Genomic DNA, 18,600 nt, shown 5'->3' with positions numbered 1-18,600 from the left:
ATGAGAAGCCTCAAGTCTCTTCGCGGCAACCCGTTCCGTCTCGGTTCCTTGCTGGCCCTCGCCTGCTTGACATCTGCCCATTCATGGATCGAGTACGCCTACGTACTTGCCCCCAATGGTACAATGGTCGGAAACATTGGCTACCCACGAGGATACCAGCCTCGTATTACGTCTGGCTGGACCGACAAAATCCCCCAGTGGATACTCCCTGAAAATGGAACGGCATTTTACACCGGTAAAGAAATCTTGAACAAGTACCCCTTTGAACAGAATCCCAAGCAGCCTGTGCTTGAAGCCGCCCCCGGAGACCATATCGCCCTCCTGCACCTCGAAAACGGGCATGTTACCTTGCCCCAGACTCAGGCCAACAAGCCTAAGAACCGAGGCACCATCTACCTTTACGGCACCAGCGAGCCCAGTGAAAACGAGAAACTGTTTGACGTCCATCTCCTCTGGAACAAGGATGGCACTGGTGGTAATCAGAAAGGAGTCCTTCTTGCAACTAGAAACTACGACGATGGTCGGTGCTTCCAGCCTAACACTGCGGACATTACGAACCAGCGCGTCGCCGAGTGGAAAGACAACGGGGCCCAGAACTCACAGGAGTTGTTGTGCCACTCTGATTTGAAGCTTCCCGACAACTTGAAGCCCGGCAGCTTTTACACCATCTACTGGTACTGGGACTGGCCGGCCCTGAACCCAGACAAGATTAACATGGACAAGACTGCGGATGGACGTTTTCCATGGGCCGGGTCGTTTATGCGCGGCGACAAGGTTCCCAATGGGTGGACCATGGATACCATTCGCCGCAATGAGAGCTACAGTAGTGTGATTGATATCAAGATTGTCGAGAAACCAAAGGGGTTTGCGGGCAAGGATGCCGGAAAGGAGGAGTGGGTGTCTAAGCAGAATGTTTACTCCATGGGTGTCCAGGACCAGATGGCCAACAACTTCCAGGTCAATGTTGACGGTCTTGAGAATAGCGGCACGGGCTCTGCACCCACTTCTGCGCCTGCTTCTGCTCCCGCCTCTGCTCCCGCCCCGACCGGTAGTTCACCTGCTGCGAGTTCCGACGCTGGCGGCGTTGCTACCGTCACGCAATATGTCACTGTGCCTCCTACCACGCTCATCACCACCGTCTTCAAGACTGTCGGTGGTGGCTACAAAAAGGTCCGCCGATCTGAGCCGGCCCCGGAGCAATCGATGCTCAGGCTTACGAATCACGGAACCGATGAAGCCCCTTTCACCACTGCCTCTCCGACAGGCACTCCAGACCAGTCTGCCGCTAAGCAAGTGTCCTCGGCAGCGCCGTATGACCGGCGCCGAGCCAGATGGTTCTAAGCCTAAAGGGGTCACTACAAATCTTGGCTTGGGTAAGGATACAAGGTTATGGGTAGATTGACTGGGTGGTACATTGCAAGTTCGCTTGTATATATTGGTACCTTTTTTTTTTTTTTTTTTTTACATATCGTTGACAACACGAAGTTGGGGAGATGGAGGAGACGTGTCGGGGCTGGGCCCAGTCAGCGATAGATAGGGATGCGATCTGAAATACATTCGGTTGAGAAATGTGTGTCCTGCTCGTCGTCTTGACGTTGTACATCCGACGTAGATGATGGTAAAACGAATCCCAGATGCTTATTTCCCAGCAACGGAGCCCAAACGTAGACTTTGCTCAACTAGTACCTTTTGCCCAAAAAAAGACACACACATTGCAATGGATGATACACAGCGCCTATAGTCCCAAGTCCAGCAACTCTTACATCTCTCCACACTGGGCAATCACCACGTCCATGTTCGGCACGTCCTTGCCCTTGTACCCCGTCTTGGTGTGCTCCATCTTCCGGACGACCTCGATGCCATCGACGACCTTGCCAAACACGACGTGTTTGCCGTCGAGGAACGGCGTGGGCACCGTGGTGATGAAGAACTGGGACCCGTTGGAGTTGGGGCCGGCGTTCTGCGGCACAGCGCGAGTCAGACGGATGATTGTGCGAGAAGATAAAACCGACGACATCAAATCAAAACAAGCACGTATATGACACTGACATGAGGATGTTCTTTTCAAGAGGCATTTGGGTGAAAAAGAAAAGGGGCAAGTATACGTACGGCCATGGACAAGAGGCCAGGCTGGTCATGGCGCAGCTTGAAGTTCTCGTCCTCGAATGCCTTTAGGCCCCATATACATGTTGATCCCGTGCCGTCGCCTTTGAGGAAATCGCCGCCTTGGCACATGAAGTTGGGGATCTGGCGAGTTAGCCAGTATGCTCGTGTGAAGGAGTCTCAAAAAAAAAGAAAAAGAAAGGGAGGGGAAGAGAAAGACATACGATGCGGTGGAATTTGGAGCCCTTGTAGCCCTGGGGTTTGCCCTGGGCGTCTTTGGACTCGCCGGTGCAGAACTGGCGAAAGTTCTCGGCCGTTTTGGGCACCACGTCTTTGAAGAGCTCGAATGTGATGCGGCCGAGGGGCTCGCCTGCCGGGTGCTTAGTATGATGGGCTGTCTGGTGGGCAAACGGCGTTGGAGGATGGATGTGCGTGAGGTGCCGCGCCTTCACTTGCGTGTCGCTAGATGGCACGGCGGCTCTCGGATTTCATCTTGGAGAATGATGGCCCTTTATCCCGGGATACTCACCTCCCAGCGTCATGTCAAAGAAGACCCTTGGTGCGGTCAGTTCAGATTCAGGAGGCTTTTACGCGCGGCGACTGAAGGGTTTCCGGAGCACTTACAGGGGGTTCCCTGAGGCGGGTAGCTGTGTCGGCGGCATGGCTGTCGGCCGCTTTGCCTGTCGAGTAGATGCTGTGACTGGTGAGGCGTGAGTACCGCTGGTGAGGCTCCATGTCGTTTGTGAAGCGGCGCTGGGTTTCTGAGGTTGGACTAAAGCGGACTAGCGTCGAAGCGCCGGCCGTTCTTTTGCGGACATGGAGATAATCTTCTAGAACCCACACTTGGTTCAACTTTGTCTGCCAACTTGATGGTCCACCAATCTTGTATAGTAATAGTGTTTACAAATCACTCTGGACTTTTTGCGACTGTACATCTCCGAGGTTCTTGGCAAAATGTTGTATCGAGACGTACGCTGTCTGCTTACGCCTGTGTGGCGTTGAGCTCATGACAAGGCCACACCCCCCCCTTCTCTCAGAAGGTGCCTCCCATCATCGATGCATCCATCGAGCACATCGTCAGAAATGATAGCCCGGCTTGAGCGCAGCCTGAATGGGACGTGGTGGTTTCCAGCTGGTCAGCCATGTCGTCCGAACAAGATACAGCCAGGTCCAGGAGCAGTCTAGCTCCAAGTGATGGGCACATCTATCGGCAACGATACGCATTCGCAGCGCTGAGGCGGCGGGGCAAAGAAACTTTAAGCCATTTTCGACAATACCATGACAGCATGTCAGAATGGCCTTGCTACTTCTGGCCCCGATCGGAGCTAGGGATTGTTTCTTGAAGTGGTAGTGTGCGAGGCTCGCGTGGCGTCTTGCATTTCTTAGTCGGCTCTGGCTACTCCGTATGGGATTGTACGGGTGGAGGCGAAGAAGGATTCCAACTCGACGGCCATGACTACATGTCGTGCGCCCTACGAGGTAAAATGAGGGTCCATGTAGGGCGTATACTCTGACCTGGAGAGACACATCTGGCTAGAGACCATGTGCGGGTGAAGTTGCTCTCACAAGCCAAAGTCGGCTGCGTCTCCGGAGAATCGAAGCAGCAACAATGGCCTGCTACACGTTGTGGCCAGTCAGGACGTTGAAGCCTGTGAGAGTAATAGTGACAACCATGTTGGGAACGGAACCCGTCATGAGTCTGCCCGTGTCAGCGTCCCATGTCTTCTTGAAGAGTCGGATGAAGATGCTAAAATCTTTGAATTTTCTGAGAATCGTAGCTTGCACGCTCCTGAAAGACTCTCAAATAGCTCCATAAAGAATGTAATGGGTTTCTAGAAGAACAGGATGCTGCCTCTGTATAGCAAACTGCGACTTACATCCCTAGACAGGGTGGCAGTGACGAGTGCTTTTCCAAAGCTCACAACCATGTGGGACATTGAAATGGAAACAAATTTGTTTCATAAAGGATAATTCAAGATAGTGGCAAGATCAAATATCCGAATTACGTGCCACGTTAGCAAGACCTGGAGTTGCAATCGAGGGACCTGTCAGACACTTGCCTGAAGAGGTTTGTCAATCAAGGGATAAAGTGCCTGGATAAAGCCTTTTCCTTTCACAATTCTGTCCAGATTCTTATCTAAATTGGTCTTATTGAGTCTCGTTTGGACATTTGTCTATCCATGAGCTTCCAACCGCGATCGAGGGACGGCTTCTTGTGGTTTCCTGCGTCTGAACCTGACCCAAGCCCCTTGCTCAAGACATCTTTGAACTCGCCCACCAAAGTTACAATATCGTTGCACGTTCCCTATAAGCTGTATGCCAAACATCTCTCTGTCCCTCCAATAGTTCCGCCTCTCCCAAGTTCCCCGGTAGTCCTCAAGCTCAAGTGATCCTGACTGAGTGGCGCCATGCAACTGTCCTCTCAACTGTCTGAGACTGACTGGAGGTAATTGAATGGTTTCGTATTTTCCCGGTAAACTATTGCACACAAAAGCAGGCCATTTTGTCTGCAAAGCAGTGTTTCTGTCTGCCCGAATCGCAAGAGGGAATCCTCCTTGATCCCGAGACGAGAAGAAGACCCATCTGATGCAGCACCAAGAACAAAACTCTCCCGTCTTATCGGTGTCACATTGCTTCCTTTGCACCAGCAAGACAATAACACTCGCTCAATCGATTCAGTTCCACTCTGCAGGGACATCTATATGTCGCCTTAGACTTGCAGGAGTTATGCCCGGTTGAATACTAGACCAAGTCACCCGCTGGTGTGAGCAAACCCCTGAGCTACCCCAAGGCCCTGCAGGCTCGGAGACAGTTGAAGCCAATACCTATCAGCTAAACCTTGGAAAACGAGGCGTTGAACAGCCGGGTGGTCATGTCGTTCAACCCACCGCCTGAGTATTTTATTTCTGGCATCACGAGAACTTGTAGGTATAGGAGAAGCTTTGCTTATGCCTAACCTGCTTCAGATCAGGGGATTTATTTGGCCAGCGAGCCGGCTGTTTCTGCAGGAACCGAACTCCCATCATGGGGACCAAGAGTACCGGCAGACGGTGAGTCGGCTCTCTTGCAACTTCTAAAATGACTGCCTCGTTGATTCCGACTCAACCAGAGTTGTGAAGACAGTAATCCTTGGTAGACGAACTAGATAGATAGGGGTCTATCCAGCTTATATCTCTTGCTGGCTCAACTATGACTTGACAAATAGGTCAACTTTGGCGTTGAAGAAGATCAAGGGGCCACTGATTGGTTGTGTGTGCATTTCGAGCCAAGAAATTGCTCATCTAGGTGATGCTGCTGTGGCTAGAAGAGGATTTGTGAGGCCCCGCGAGACAATTTTCCGAGTTATCCTGCCAGAGACTATCAGTTTGCAGTCATAGCCTGGAGTAGAAGGACTTGTGAATAAATCTGTTGGCTGGCAGATATGAACTCAACATTTGTGCATTAGATGCCTCAAATTAACAAAGGGTCAAGGCTCCAAGCTAGAGCCGAGGGATAGCCGTACGCCGAACTTTCTCTTGTTCAAACTTGAAGCCGGGGAAGTATACATCATACGACTCTGTTGAACAACTGATACTGCACTGATAAACAATGCCTACGTACAATGACCACGATAGAATAGTAGCATCATTGTCCTTGGTATGGCAGTCTCTCGATTAATGGGGTCGGGATTGAGTGTTGAGCGGGTTCAACTTGATCATATCAGCAACAAGGCATCCATCCCAACATCCCGCGTCATCAGCTTATTGTACAGGATGTTGTCCACTACATTCATATCGCAGCCCTGATTAATCCCATGCTCGGCACCGACCCGAGCAGGCAGTGAGGCTGACTGAATCTGGCAAGTAGCAAGACTTGAAAGCTGCATTGCCATCTCTGTGAAGAGGTTATGGAAACCAAGTCAGATGCTGAGTTGCTCTATACTCTCTAGGGAGGTTTGAGTCTTCGACGAAGGGATCTATAAGCAGACTCAATCGACACATATAACTAAGCTTCACCACCCACCATTTCTACGAACGAGAGGTGATTGCAAATGAGTGCCAGAAGCTTAGTTGCTACATTCCATCCAAGACAAGCATGAGTCTTAAGAGGTTCAATTGGACCTACAAGTAGCGAGGCATCTGGATCACCCTACACATATAACCCATTCCCAAATTAACAGCAACTCATGCCCCCAAGACTATGCCCATGTTTACAGTTGAACTTGCCCCCCAAAGCACTCGATAGCGAACTTCATCCATTCTATTGTTTCAAATGTAGCGGAGAGGTCATGTTTACAAAATCCATGTTGCACTGGTACACCAGCATAAAGAGCAATTCCCACCTCGCTACCCGGATTGGCCATGCCGTAAACTCAATCAACATGAACAACAGGTTCAATCACCGTTCATCACCCCAGCCACTATCCAAAACGGCTGTGTTACCTTCCTGGTGTTCCGCAGCGCCAGTCACGTGGAGTATGGCTTTGGTATGGCTGCATGTGGTGTCGTGAGATGGCAAGGGTGGCGTTATACATTTTGTGAGCGAGCCCTCAGAGTGCACTGCCGATTCTGCCGAGGACAAATTACAGATAAAAGTCTATTTGAGCAGGACGCGAGGGCGCTGATGACCCTCGGCACTTGGCGGCACATCAAACGGATGGGTTTAGCAATGGTATAAGTCGCACGGCGTAGTAAAATTGATAAGAGGTGCGTTTGCTTGAAACGCCATGACGCGTCTCGGCCAAAGTCTATCCGTTTCGGGGTTCAGAGAAAGATTCTTCATATTCCATGCCCTTGGTGGTTTGCGAAAAGAAACAAGGCTGTTACTCATTGTCTGCTGTTTCCACGGCTTACACGGCAAAGCTTGGAACAAGTGTGGCTGAGGCGCAGGTTCCTGATGACAATGATACGACTGTTTTCTACTCCGTACAGTGAGGGCTTTTGTTGGACAGGGCTGTGCAGTGGATGGTTTTGCGACTTGAATAGACATCTACCTTGGTAGATAGATGCCAAGTAGCTGGCGCAAATGCCAAGATTGGAAACGGTCAGATGGTGAGGAGTCGTGTAGGTAGAATCAAGGTTTCTACACAGCCATGAGGGGATGTGATGGGAAGAAGCGGGGACGAAGCAACTGGTTGGGTAAGGCGGGCTTTGATGTGCCATACCACGAATGGTGATGAATTGATAATGAAGCTTGAGAGGGTTGAGAACTTGGTGTGCGCTCATGCCGTGCTCGGGGAGGCTATGCTTGAGCTTGTGTGTCAAAGGCTGAATACGCAAATGTCCAATGTCCGATGCGCTCGATACAAGGCTCTGATGACTGGAATTCGGGCATCGGTGTGTATTGGTTGACACCTCTGCGGCTCAATTCTAAGGCGTTTCGCAGTTGTACGCCTTGACTTGTCGACTTTATGTCTTGATCTTACCTTTGTACCACAGCACAACCTTTGGTCTCGCGGCTTATACATGCGGCTGGGCACAATCCGCATTCGCTTGATACACAGTCAGCTGGGCCTTGTATACGACTGCCACTTTTGTCGCCCTCGAAAGATGAACCAGACATCCCACACCCGGTTCCGAACCCGGTTGCCAAAAGGTAGTAATCTGTACGGAACATGTGTCCGTGTCAATCGGTATCCCGGCATGCAAAAAAACGTCGTCACACAACAGTTGTCGAGCCAGTCAGTTTGCACAACGGCAAATAGTCGAAATGTTTAATTAACTTCTCTGCCTTTCCTGCTCGTACAATGTCCATGGAAGCTTTCATCGGGGCAACTCCGGCGGCTGCGGCAGCGCCACAAACAAACTGGCATTGAGTCTGAGACTTTGGACTGGGAAGTCGTCAGTCGGAGCGCGTTGAATTACACTGTCGCGGGACATTTGGAACAGCGCTTGCCGTTTCGAATGGACATTTGGAATATTTAATCCCACATCAGGCTATTGAGCCAACTAGCCTGTGCATAGCCCGTCGTCGTCATTTGATTGTCAGATGTGCTCAGCCGCATGGCCAACCGCCGAACTCGAACGGGGCGACGGGGACATGATAAATGGCCACTTCGATATCGATGCTCGGGACAGTAGGCGGCTTGAGGAAAGACACTGTGGGGTGTGTAGAAGCAGTCTTCAACTCGACTTGTTTGCTGAATTCGAGCGAGCCTGAAGTGAACGAATGTTGGCTAAGCCACGCTCACAAGGCGAGTTGGCATCCACTATTATGCAAGCGTCAGGGCCACGATGCAGCCAAAACGTTGTAATCGAGTGTCCCTGATGAGCGAGGTCCACAAATTTGAAGCCACGACGACCAGCACACAACCGTGTTCCTGTTTGTGCGCTTGCGTCCGAAACCTTGCTCCAGCTGTTCGCTTCCTTCTCAAGTGACAAGGGTCGAGGGCCGAGCTGTGACACTCGTGAGATTCTGAGACAGGTCAAAGCCCAGCTGCAGTAGTGGCGGATAGCGATGTGGTTCAAGCTCATCGTTCTAGTATGTACAACGCGGACAGCGGAACAGGCAAACAGTTGGAGCATTTGATCTATGGCTCGCGGGCGGGCGGGCCGGCCTCAAAGACAGGATGCAGATTGCGATGCGATGCGATGCGATGCAGTGCGTCTTGTGGGTTCCCGACACCAGGAGCATGTGCCCATTCGATATTGTGGCGGACATGACAGCATCTGGAAACAACCGAACCCCCAGCCCATTGCACTGGAACGCGCACTGCTCTCAGCTTCACCTCAGCCGTTCCGCTCGTGAGAAGACAAGCTGTGTTGTAGACCATGTCTCACCTAAACGGCAAGTAGCTCAAAGTTTTGTCCTAAAAGCAGGGACCGCGGGAAAACACAACAGGCTCGTCAACCACAGGGCCACAGCCAGTGAGAAAAGCCCTAGCGTTTTGAGCCGCCCTGGCGTGAGATCCAGCCACTTTTTCCAGAATTCGGCCTGCCCGGAGTTGAGGTGTTAGGCATTGCGAAGCTTGAAGGGGGAAAACAGGGACCTCGGGAAGATCAGACGGTTGGGGCAGAAAATTTGAGTTTGCCGTGGCCGATTGCGATGTAACAAGAGTTGATTAGAATTTGACGACAAGGTTGAATTAGAAAAAAATAGACAATAAAAAGGACGGGACAATTGACGAAAATGGCTCCCTTGGAGTCTATGACGATACAAACTCAAGTGGTTAAGATAAGGACAAGGCAAAGATCACGGCTACTTCGGAAAGGCGGATGCGTCAATTGACTCTGGCGCCCATTTGCCGTGGTGCGATGGCGGCAAGACGGTGCAGGCGGCGACATCATTTTGGCAAGAACGAACTACTAGTAGTTACCCGTTGGCAACTAAGTGGACTAGCCACTTACTCGGTACTCGTTTGGGAAAGGGTAACTTGGGGGTTAGAGATTGTAAGTGAATTAATTGACTTGGTGTACCCAAGTGGCCAAGCAAGTTGAGAGAAGGTCTGCCTTTCACGATGTGCATGGACAATGGCAGAATTGATGCATTGACGTATCGTTGGTAATAGCCGTCGGAGGAGGGCAATCTGGTGGCCAGTCCGAGTCATGGGTCTGCTCTCGGACGCTGACGAAATCTGACGATGCTACTCCGTAGAGTGCCTCCACACGCTTGAGCAGGTACGTGGGTACTTGGATTGATACCCCAGATGTTACGTCAGGCTCAAGTGTGATGAATCTGATGATGGAGGCAACTCGCTGGCCTTGGAGCGGAACGCGGCTTCGTTTCACCACTCTGTCCTCGTGTGAAGATAGCCGCCTCAAGTATGTTTCGATAGACGCAGGGGATCTCCGCGTGCAGTCATTACATCATGAGGTAAATTGCTTGCCAGCTGCTCGCATAGTACTATGTGAAACCCCGTCGGCGCCTTCAACGTTCGTGCAGAACACCAACACCTCGCCTCTATTAGTATATCGTGAGGCTAGTGCCAAGCCGTCTCGAAGGCCTCGTCGACCGACCGGAATGATTCTGGAATACCAGTGACATTCGTTATTCCCCGTCTTGGAACGGTGATTCACGTCCGTCCTTATAAGCCGGCCAGATGCAGTCCGGCTTACTGAATAACGCACCACCTCGAGACTTGACAGTTGAAACATTGATATTTTCGTAATACGCCAAATACCAGCACAGCTGGGCTCATGCATGCAGCTTGCCTTTGCCCCCCTCCAAGACAAGGGATGAGGTGATAGACGAGCGCTCAAGGGTGCACATGAGGTGCGCGAGTCGCAGCGGCCAATCAAACGTGCCGGCTGCCAGGACGCTCCCTGTCACTGGCTGTACCCAACCGGACCGGAGGTGCATGCCAATCACCCCGTACTCACAACTCGAGTGCGGAGTATTTATACGTACTAGACCTTCTCCCAGGACCCACGAGGGTGATACATGTCTTTGGAACGGGCGGTACTTGCCTTCTTTCACAGAAGAGAGGGCGGCAGCCGACGGCCCAGGCGTGAGGGGTTGTTTCAGTCATGTACCCGGCCCAGCGTGCGAATGTACCTGCCGTGGACTGGCGTGCCTCATCTTGGAGGTGCGGTACCCCCGGGGCCACAGTGCCATCACAGTGTGTCGACCCGTCCACTCTCTGTGCCCCAGATGGTGCCCCAGACGCAGCACATGTGCAGCGCCGCAGTGCACATGCACTTGAGCCCAGTCCAGCCGGCCGGCGGCCCCCTGCAACATCACTTGCAAGTCCGGTTTAATTTTGAGACGTTGAGACTGGGCCAGCTAGGTTCAGTGCTGGCCGGTGAACCCCATCCGAGGCCGTCATTGATCCCTCATATCCCTCACGCCCGACCCGCACACTGTCGTATACCGCAGGCCATACGGAGTATATTAGTTGGATACGCAAACTGAACGTGTCTGGTTGGAAGAGACCGGACTGGCTGGCGCGGCTCAATCGATGTTCCGTCGCAGAGACACACACCGGCTGACTCGCCCGAAGCCGTTTTTGCAACAGGCGACTACGGCCTACTGGTCCGAGTACCCGCGCTACCGCGCTGCACCAGTTGACATTGGGGCCTCCCCCAGCCTGCCAACTGCCTGGACGCAGGGTGTGCCAGCCCTTGGCTTTTGCCTCCGCTTCGCCTCTCCTCCTGTCTTTGCCCATATACCCACTTGCACTCCCGGCTCAGTCCCGACATTGAAACTCCAAAGCCTCTCTTTTCACTCTCTCATACGCCCCATCAACCATCGCCGTTGCACGTCTGCATCCGCAACGTCGCGACGTTAAACCGTTGGATGCTTGCCGTCCCTCACCTCGCCTGCCGTGCGATTGATTGATCCCTCGTTTTCCCTCACTCGTAGAGCGGGCGACTGGACCCCGTCTCTCCTGGCCGCACTACCAGGTGCCGTTTCTCCTCTCGTCTGGTGTACGCCGCAGACGCCGTACTAAACTTTGGGATTCGCCCGCTTCTTGCAACCGCCGGAAATAGGACCTGGGGTGCCTTGAAGGAAACCCCTCGGTTGGCCTTGTTTGTCGGCTTATATACTCCATGCCGCACTAGAATCCCGTCCCTTTGCGCAGACGTTCGAGATTGCCCTCGGCCGACTCTCCGCTCAATCGTCACCATGGCTGTCATCGACCAGATACTGGGCGAGGCTGCGCTTCTCGTTGCAAGACAAGTGTCGGATGTGCCAACCGCAACACCGTCACCGACCGAATCACCAACGTCTAGCGTTACCCCTCCAGCTACCACTTCGCCTGCCAAGAACGACAATTCAGGTAATGGAGGATCTAGTTCTCCCCTCCTCTTCTTCGTTGCCCTTGGCTTTGGTGTGGTCTTTACAAATCTTTGGTAAGAAGTTTCCGGAGCTGGCGAAATGGCGTACAATATCTGTCTTTTTTTTTTTGTTTCCTTGTTACCAATTTACACTCTGTCTGGGTAACGCTGGAGCGTCTTACAAGATGGCCTGTGCTTACATTACCTCAGGATCATCGTTGGTGTCAAGTATTGCTTCCGATACAACGCTCGCAACCGAGCCAGAGTGACCAACGAAGAGGGAGAACCCATCACTCTCGAGACCGTCCACCGGCCGCGCAGACGTCGCGAGAAGAAACTGATGACTATGGACGAAGTAAACGAAAAATTCCCCATGATGAAGTACAAAACCTGGGTATCAGAACGGGCCAGGGAGGGTTTGCCGACTGCCGGAGGTGTCTCTGTCCCGCCAAGCCGAGCAAATAGTATCCGTGATGCCGACGGTGTTCTCCCCGATGTCGCAATTGTTAAAAGCCACGTCTCGACTGAAGCCCATACTATTGATGAGTCCGAATTTGCTACAGCCGCCGACGTGAACAAGCGAGACGACGAGAAGAAGGCCAAGCCCGAGTCAGAACAGGCTGGCGAGACGGCACAGACCTCCAGCGCACAAGAAGACGGGCCTGTTCCGCTTCGTAGAATGTCTACTGAAGAAGATGATGACGAGCACATTGACGCTGCCTTACCGCCTGAATGTCTGACGGCGCCTGGTGATTCATGTGCTATTTGTATTGATACTCTGGAAGACGATGACGACGTCAGAGGGCTTACCTGTGGCCACGCTTTCCATGCTGTTTGTGTCGATCCTTGGCTGACCAGCAGGCGAGCCTGCTGTCCTCTTTGCAAGGCTGATTATTACACGCCGAAGCCTCGCCCCAATCAGGAAGGCGATGCCAGTGCCAACAATGGCAATGGCCTAGATCCTCGAAACAACACCCGCCTCAACCTGCCAAGCGGTCTGCGGTCGGCTTGGTTCCGCAGCAGTACTGGATCATCTCGAGACACTTCTTTTATGCGTGGCGGCCGTGACGGCAGATCACGGGGCAGATCATCCCGGACACAATCGAGCCCGCAGGAGCGCGGCACAACCACCACAACGCCTGCCGAATCTAATCGTGGCGGCATATTATCATCCATCCGCTCGGCCTTGCCATTTGGTCGGCAAAGGAATCAGCAGTCTGCGACATCTCCCGCGACCACCGCAAATGTAACACCGGCACAACTAGAATCTGGCACTCGTCAAGCTGCTAGCTAGTGATGCGGACTGGGTGTCATACTGGGTTTACTAACATGGAGCATTTCGTGCCCACACGATTAGGAAAAATTGGCCACCCCGATTACACATATATCACATTTGGCGCCCCTTGGGACAAATTGATAATTACGGCTTTCAAAGCAATGTTGTTTGGTATTTCGTATGGTTCCACAATACTGCGTACCGTACTACGCAAGCCGCGGCGACCTGTTCCTAACTGTGTATACGGTTTTCTTTTGTAGCCTCTTCCGGGAAACTGACTACTAGCTTTGTTAGCTACGCGAGGGGGAGTTTGGGAAGAATTTCATGGACGAGCCTCCAATGATGCGACGCAGTATTTTTCGTTGAGATGAACGATGGTGGAATGTCTCGACTGGTTGAGAGAGATGGCCGTATCTTGTTGCATGACGGCGCTGGGATCACATGGACTCTTTATTTAATTGTTTATTGGAGCGGCGGAGTTGGTCGGTTATATATGGCATATTTGGTGGCTGTACATGGTCAATAGCAGTAAATGTTAGAGTATACTTTTTTTTTTGGGTCTGTAATGTATCTTGGGTGAAGTACTCATCAATCCCCCAGGATTGGCTATTCTGGCAGTTTCCGCCACTGACCCAGTGTACATTTGTTCCCGGCTCATGTAACTCGTCGAATGGTATCCAGCACGTCGTGTCGTCGGTCCTGTAACCCATTTGTATAAATACAGCTGAATATCATAAAAAGGAACCCTTTTGAAACCTGCCCCCGAAATTGGCACTCTTGTTTATCAACTCCCTCCTCGCCTTCTCGCCTATCTTGCCCCCGACAGCCATGTCCTTTTCCCGATCAAACGCCCTCTTGCTGGGGTCGTCGTCGTCGTCGTCGTCGTGGGCCGCTCGGCCGTTCTTGGCGCCGTCATCCCTTCTTTTGCGCGAGTGCTCGTCGTACAGGCTCTTGCCGCGGTGGGCATCTATCGTCGCGGCGATTTTGCGGTCACGCTCCTCCTGGTGCTTGGTGCGCTGGGAGGCACTGCCTCCGTCGGCGCTTGCTTCCGTTGTGCGGCCTAGCAGCGCGTCTCTTTGGCGCTTGAGCTTCTCCTCTGGCGTCTCTGTCCATATTGATGACGGGGCCGAGGATGTGGTTGCTGGCTTGGATGTGAATTTGCGGTTGCGCATGCGCGTCGGGTCGCGCTCCGTGTAGCCACTTGAGGAGGGGGGCGCGAGCATCCATGTGTCTCTTTGGGGGGCTGGGTCTGTTGCCGGCAGGCTGGGGCCGATGGTTGGCCGTTTGGAGGTTGCTGTTGGGAGGCTTGGGCCGTAGGAGTCTGAGTCGGAGGAGTCTGAGTCTGCGGGGAGGGAGGTCGAGTCTGGTTTTGCGGGAGGGCAGGGCTTGATTGGGGCTGTGGTTGTTGATGGCGGCGCGGGGGGGCCGAAGGACGAGTCGGAGTTGGAGTCGGAGAGGTCGATCTCGTCGGCGTTGTTGCTGGCGCGGGCTTGTTTTGCGGGTGGCAATGAGGTGTGCTTGGGTGGTGAGGAGGACCGTTTGCGCTTGGGTGGTGAGGTAGGTAGTTGGGGGCCTATGGAGGGCATTTTTATGGGCAGGAGGTTTGAGTTGTGGGAGATGTAGGTTCGGTGGTGATGGAGTTGTAAGTTGTAAGTGGAGGTTGTATGAGGTTGAGGTTGCTGAATAGAGTTGTGGGTCTGTGGATCCCCAGGGCCTATTATAAGCCGCGAGTATTCCGTAAGTGAAGGCGCTGGGGAAACTATATACTTTAAGTGAGTAACATAAATGAGCTACCAGACCTGACTTTATATTTTGTCATGAGCCCTGTGGTGGTTACTTAAGAGGAAGGTGTCCATATCCCACGCCGAGAAGCATAGTCGCACCGAGCGACCAGTTAACAATGCCTACAATCGCGAGCTTTGTTTTCGTCGCGTATTCCAAGCACAGTGGGCCAATCAGTCAAGTGAGATTTTAAGTGACATTAACGCCGTCAAGCGTGAATACAGTATGGGATCCATGATGAATAAGCAGGAAAAATGGTCATGTGCGGTTGACAGCTGTGAATGTAAGTGACCAAGTGAAATATCGACCTGCATATGATCAATCTTATTGCGGCCGGAAGGCCAAGGTCTGCCAATACCTACGCCCAACCAACAAACCTGCAGGCATCGTCCAAACGCGGGCCGTACACGAATAGAGAACTCAGGGCAAATCAGTTGGAGCCGTAAGTGAGCTCACTGAGCGGCGGTGCAAAGCATCGTGATCCCGGTTTTATAACAGCTGGCATCTCTAGTTTCAATCTAAGCTGCACGAGTGTCAACATCAAGGTTTTAAAAGCCTTCATACCAATCCAACGAGCTCACAGCTTCATAACCACGTGAACATATCCTCAATCAAGTACCGACCTCCATTGTTCAATTCGGCTCACAACTAGCTACCCTCGTGATTCCCCAACTCGTGTTGGCTGTAGCTATCCATTCGGATGCCTGATCAGAGCCAAAATTCCAGCCATCTCTAGCCAACCTTGGAAGAATAAAGCTCTAGAACAATCTGCATGTCCTCGTTGATCCGGCCAAAAGCATTTTGACTCTGGGTATCCGTCATCACGGGGAGACATGCCGTGCTTAATGCCAAAAAGCCGGCCTTAAGGCTCTCTATCGCAGCAACGACCATTGGCTTGACAGATGGTTGAGACATGTCAACTTTGTGCTTGACTTCAATAGCGATTTCGAGATATGTATCTATGCTCTTACAAAGAGCTTGAGCTGCTTGCTGTCTCTCTTTGACTGTAGCGGCGTCGGGGGGGCTGATCGTGACGGGGGGTTTAACAGTAGTAAGTGCTTTGGTAATGGCATCCGCCTCGGAGACGAGGGGTACGCAACTCTCATAATCACCTGGCCAAGCTGTAATGCCTTGATTGAGCTTGTCGTAATCGTGGGTAATGATATCCAGAGAAGCTGCCAAACGGTCAGCCGCGAAGACGGAAGCCGCGAGAGTGACGAGGCATAGTAGCTTGAGCTGCATATTGCGGAAATGGAGTTGGTGCGTGTTGTATGTGTTTTGGTACGAGTGTATAGTTGTGTTATAGAAAGACTGGATAAAGACTCATATGTACGGGAAGTTTGAGCTCTTTTATATTTCTGAAATTACCCCCAAGTTCTGGTTGAGTACACAGAGCTGAACTTGATGATCTCCTTGTCATATGTGCCCATAGTGCCTCGCATGGACGCCGTCGCATGACTGTCTTACTTGCTGTTTGTTTCAGACACCGCATGCTGGGCGGGAAAACAAGCCACCACAGGACGTACGTGGTTGGCAATGGGCTCTGTTAGCCTATAAATGTGTCGGCATATTCTGTTCTAGGCCGTTCGGTACAAGAGGTGCTGGTAACGCGAGACGTACAACACATGAAGTGACACGACATGATGGAGGGGACGAAATCGTGATGCTTATTTGGACTCCTCCGTTGATTGAGCGTTAACGTATTAGTTAGAACCACTAGTCGCACAGTTAGATATACGTAAAATACGATGCGTGCAGCCAGCTTGAACCTCTAAGGAAGGCACTGCTCGTTGTTTTGGCTCAATGACGGACTAGCTGCTGCTCCTCACTTTACGTTGGTTTAGCCGTTGCTACCCAGAGTATCTGTTCTCTGACTTGGAGTGCTTTGCCAGATGAGAAAGCCGGTCAAAGCCATGCAAGAGAGTGAGTCAAATGAACCGCTGCCATCACAGCAGTCCATTTCTTTGTTTGCCGCTTCCCAAGCCACTCTCACATGGCCTGTTCGTTGCAGAAAAGGCTGAGACGCTCAATTTTGTCTCGGAGTCTCGGCCCTCTGGAAAATAATCTGTCTTGATTCAACCATGTTATCAAGTTGAAATATTGATATCTAGCAGTATCAGACATAGACTTGCAAGTTAGTATTAGTTACGCAAACTTTATAGTAAAAAGCTATGGACTTTCCTTGAACTAACAGTTTAGCGTATCCAAATACGTCAAGTATATTCTGTAGTCTATATTCCCTATCTTCATGTATTACTTGACAATGAGCCGCGGGATAATCACGCCACGGGGCGGTTTGGCTTATCCACATTGAGCCAAGACGACATAATTTGAGGAGTATCACATGAGGCTTTGTTTTTGCCTAAATACCACCCTTGTCTCGGGCTGGATTCTCGCCGGTCAGATAAGTGCGGCCAATTGGGCAATGTCGTCAAGCCGATACCGCATTACAATACGGAGTAGGCAGCACTCTTGCCGTCGGGACTTGGAAATGCATACTAGTAGGAAGCTCGGCATAGAACATGCGTATTATTAACGTGAGAAATCATGGGATCGCGACTCACCGTCTAGGTTGCATTGCTCCAATACACATGCATGTTTCACTCCAGCTATGGAAGGCTCGATAAGGATATAACAACGTCTCCACGGAGCACCGAGAGCTAGGATTCTAGTATACTATGTACAGTCTATAATATTGCGTTAGCCGTTGGCATCCAGGTTCAAGGTCAAACTGACATCTTATCATTACAAATTTACAATACAACCCCTTGGAAAACTCACTATAGGCTTTGGGGGATGAGCGTTTCCACATGCGAGTGAACTATCAATCCATAATTGATTCCTCACTCCGTAATTCCCAGCAAAATACTCGTCTAGCAAAGGCACTCTAAGCACCCTAGCCCGCCGCCTTGAACGGCTATCCGGCCCTCATCCTTAAGTTAAAAAATATCAAGTGGAAAAGGAATCCACTTGGTTGCCAACGGGTACACGGCTTATGGAGAAGTTTATGAGACACTGTCTCTGCCGAGTGTCCTTGTAGCCGTGACTAGCAGAATGAAAAGCCACTATCTCAGAGTATTGGCTGTATGCCGGTCCGTGTCTCTGAAATTCGGGGGAGTTGGCGGGCCGCCTGCCGCTTATTGTAACATCTTGTTTCAATTGAGATCAATCTTATTCGCCTTCTGTCGGCTTGATCCCCTGAATACCTTGATACCATTCTTCGCCACAATTTCCATCACATTGTGCCGGCTTTTGGTTGTCTGTCTCGGTATGTGAAGACGAGATGGGACCGATGAGTCAATACCACTCTGGCTGGATAGGCCAGGGTCGAAACTTCAGTACAACTCCAAGACAGTCGTGCCTGTCATTTATGGAAAGTTTGAAGGCATATGGCCAAATAGGAATAGAGACGTGTTCGTCCATTTGTACGGAGTAATATAACTCACTATGCTGACCGTTTACGGAGTACCCCATAGCTGGCGAAGAATTGAGTCCTACTTGAGAAAAAGCTGCCATTTTGTTCAAACTTCGGGGAGGGTACTGAGTTGCATTCATGCAATCGATGCCTGATAAATCAACGATCGACCCCCGGTAGGCTTCATCATTATCCTTAGCCTGAAGCCAGAACCGTGCAACTATTCCCAGTTTGCTATCGAGTTGCTCGAGCCGGGTACAAGCGCAGAAGTCAAAACTGCAGAGAACTTGGGTAGGGAGTTCTTTATGGACATGGCTAGCCCTAACGGA

The 18,600-nt window shown here is 51.5% G+C and overlaps 5 protein-coding genes across 5 annotated transcripts; 2 read left to right on the top strand and 3 right to left on the bottom strand.

The window, feature by feature from the left end:
• MAA_00695 (uncharacterized protein) lies at positions 1-1,341 on the top strand (the record flags this gene model as incomplete). The annotated part of the gene is made up of 1 exon (XM_007818693.1): positions 1-1,341. One exon carries the CDS (start codon positions 1-3, stop codon positions 1,339-1,341), a length of 1,341 nt encoding a protein of 446 aa, XP_007816884.1.
• A 418-nt stretch (positions 1,342-1,759) lies between these two features.
• Positions 1,760-2,765, bottom strand: MAA_00696 (Peptidyl-prolyl cis-trans isomerase, cyclophilin-type; the record flags this gene model as incomplete). The annotated part of the gene is made up of 5 exons (XM_007818694.1): positions 1,760-1,960; positions 2,110-2,247; positions 2,328-2,473; positions 2,633-2,658; positions 2,728-2,765. 5 exons carry the CDS (start codon positions 2,763-2,765, stop codon positions 1,760-1,762), a joined length of 549 nt encoding a protein of 182 aa, XP_007816885.1.
• An 8,881-nt stretch (positions 2,766-11,646) lies between these two features.
• On the top strand, positions 11,647-13,092 carry MAA_00697 (zinc finger domain-containing protein; the record flags this gene model as incomplete). The annotated part of the gene is made up of 2 exons (XM_007818695.1): positions 11,647-11,873; positions 12,009-13,092. The coding sequence occupies 2 exons, from the start codon at positions 11,647-11,649 to the stop codon at positions 13,090-13,092; spliced, it is 1,311 nt and encodes a 436-aa protein (XP_007816886.1).
• A 713-nt stretch (positions 13,093-13,805) lies between these two features.
• MAA_00698 (uncharacterized protein) lies at positions 13,806-14,660 on the bottom strand (the record flags this gene model as incomplete). Its single annotated transcript, XM_007818696.1, has 1 exon — positions 13,806-14,660. The coding sequence occupies one exon, from the start codon at positions 14,658-14,660 to the stop codon at positions 13,806-13,808; it is 855 nt and encodes a 284-aa protein (XP_007816887.1).
• Positions 14,661-15,588: 928 nt separating this feature from the next.
• Positions 15,589-16,098, bottom strand: MAA_00699 (Cell wall galactomannoprotein; the record flags this gene model as incomplete). The annotated part of the gene is made up of 1 exon (XM_007818697.1): positions 15,589-16,098. One exon carries the CDS (start codon positions 16,096-16,098, stop codon positions 15,589-15,591), a length of 510 nt encoding a protein of 169 aa, XP_007816888.1.
• Positions 16,099-18,600: the final 2,502 nt, after the last annotated feature.

The sequence above is a fragment of the Metarhizium robertsii genome, assembly GCF_000187425.2.
Source record: "Metarhizium robertsii ARSEF 23 chromosome Unknown MAA_Scf_7, whole genome shotgun sequence".
Lineage (NCBI taxonomy): Eukaryota > Fungi > Ascomycota > Sordariomycetes > Hypocreales > Clavicipitaceae > Metarhizium > Metarhizium robertsii.
Note: the sequence above shows the minus strand (reverse complement) of the source record. Positions and strands in the feature narration are given on the sequence as shown.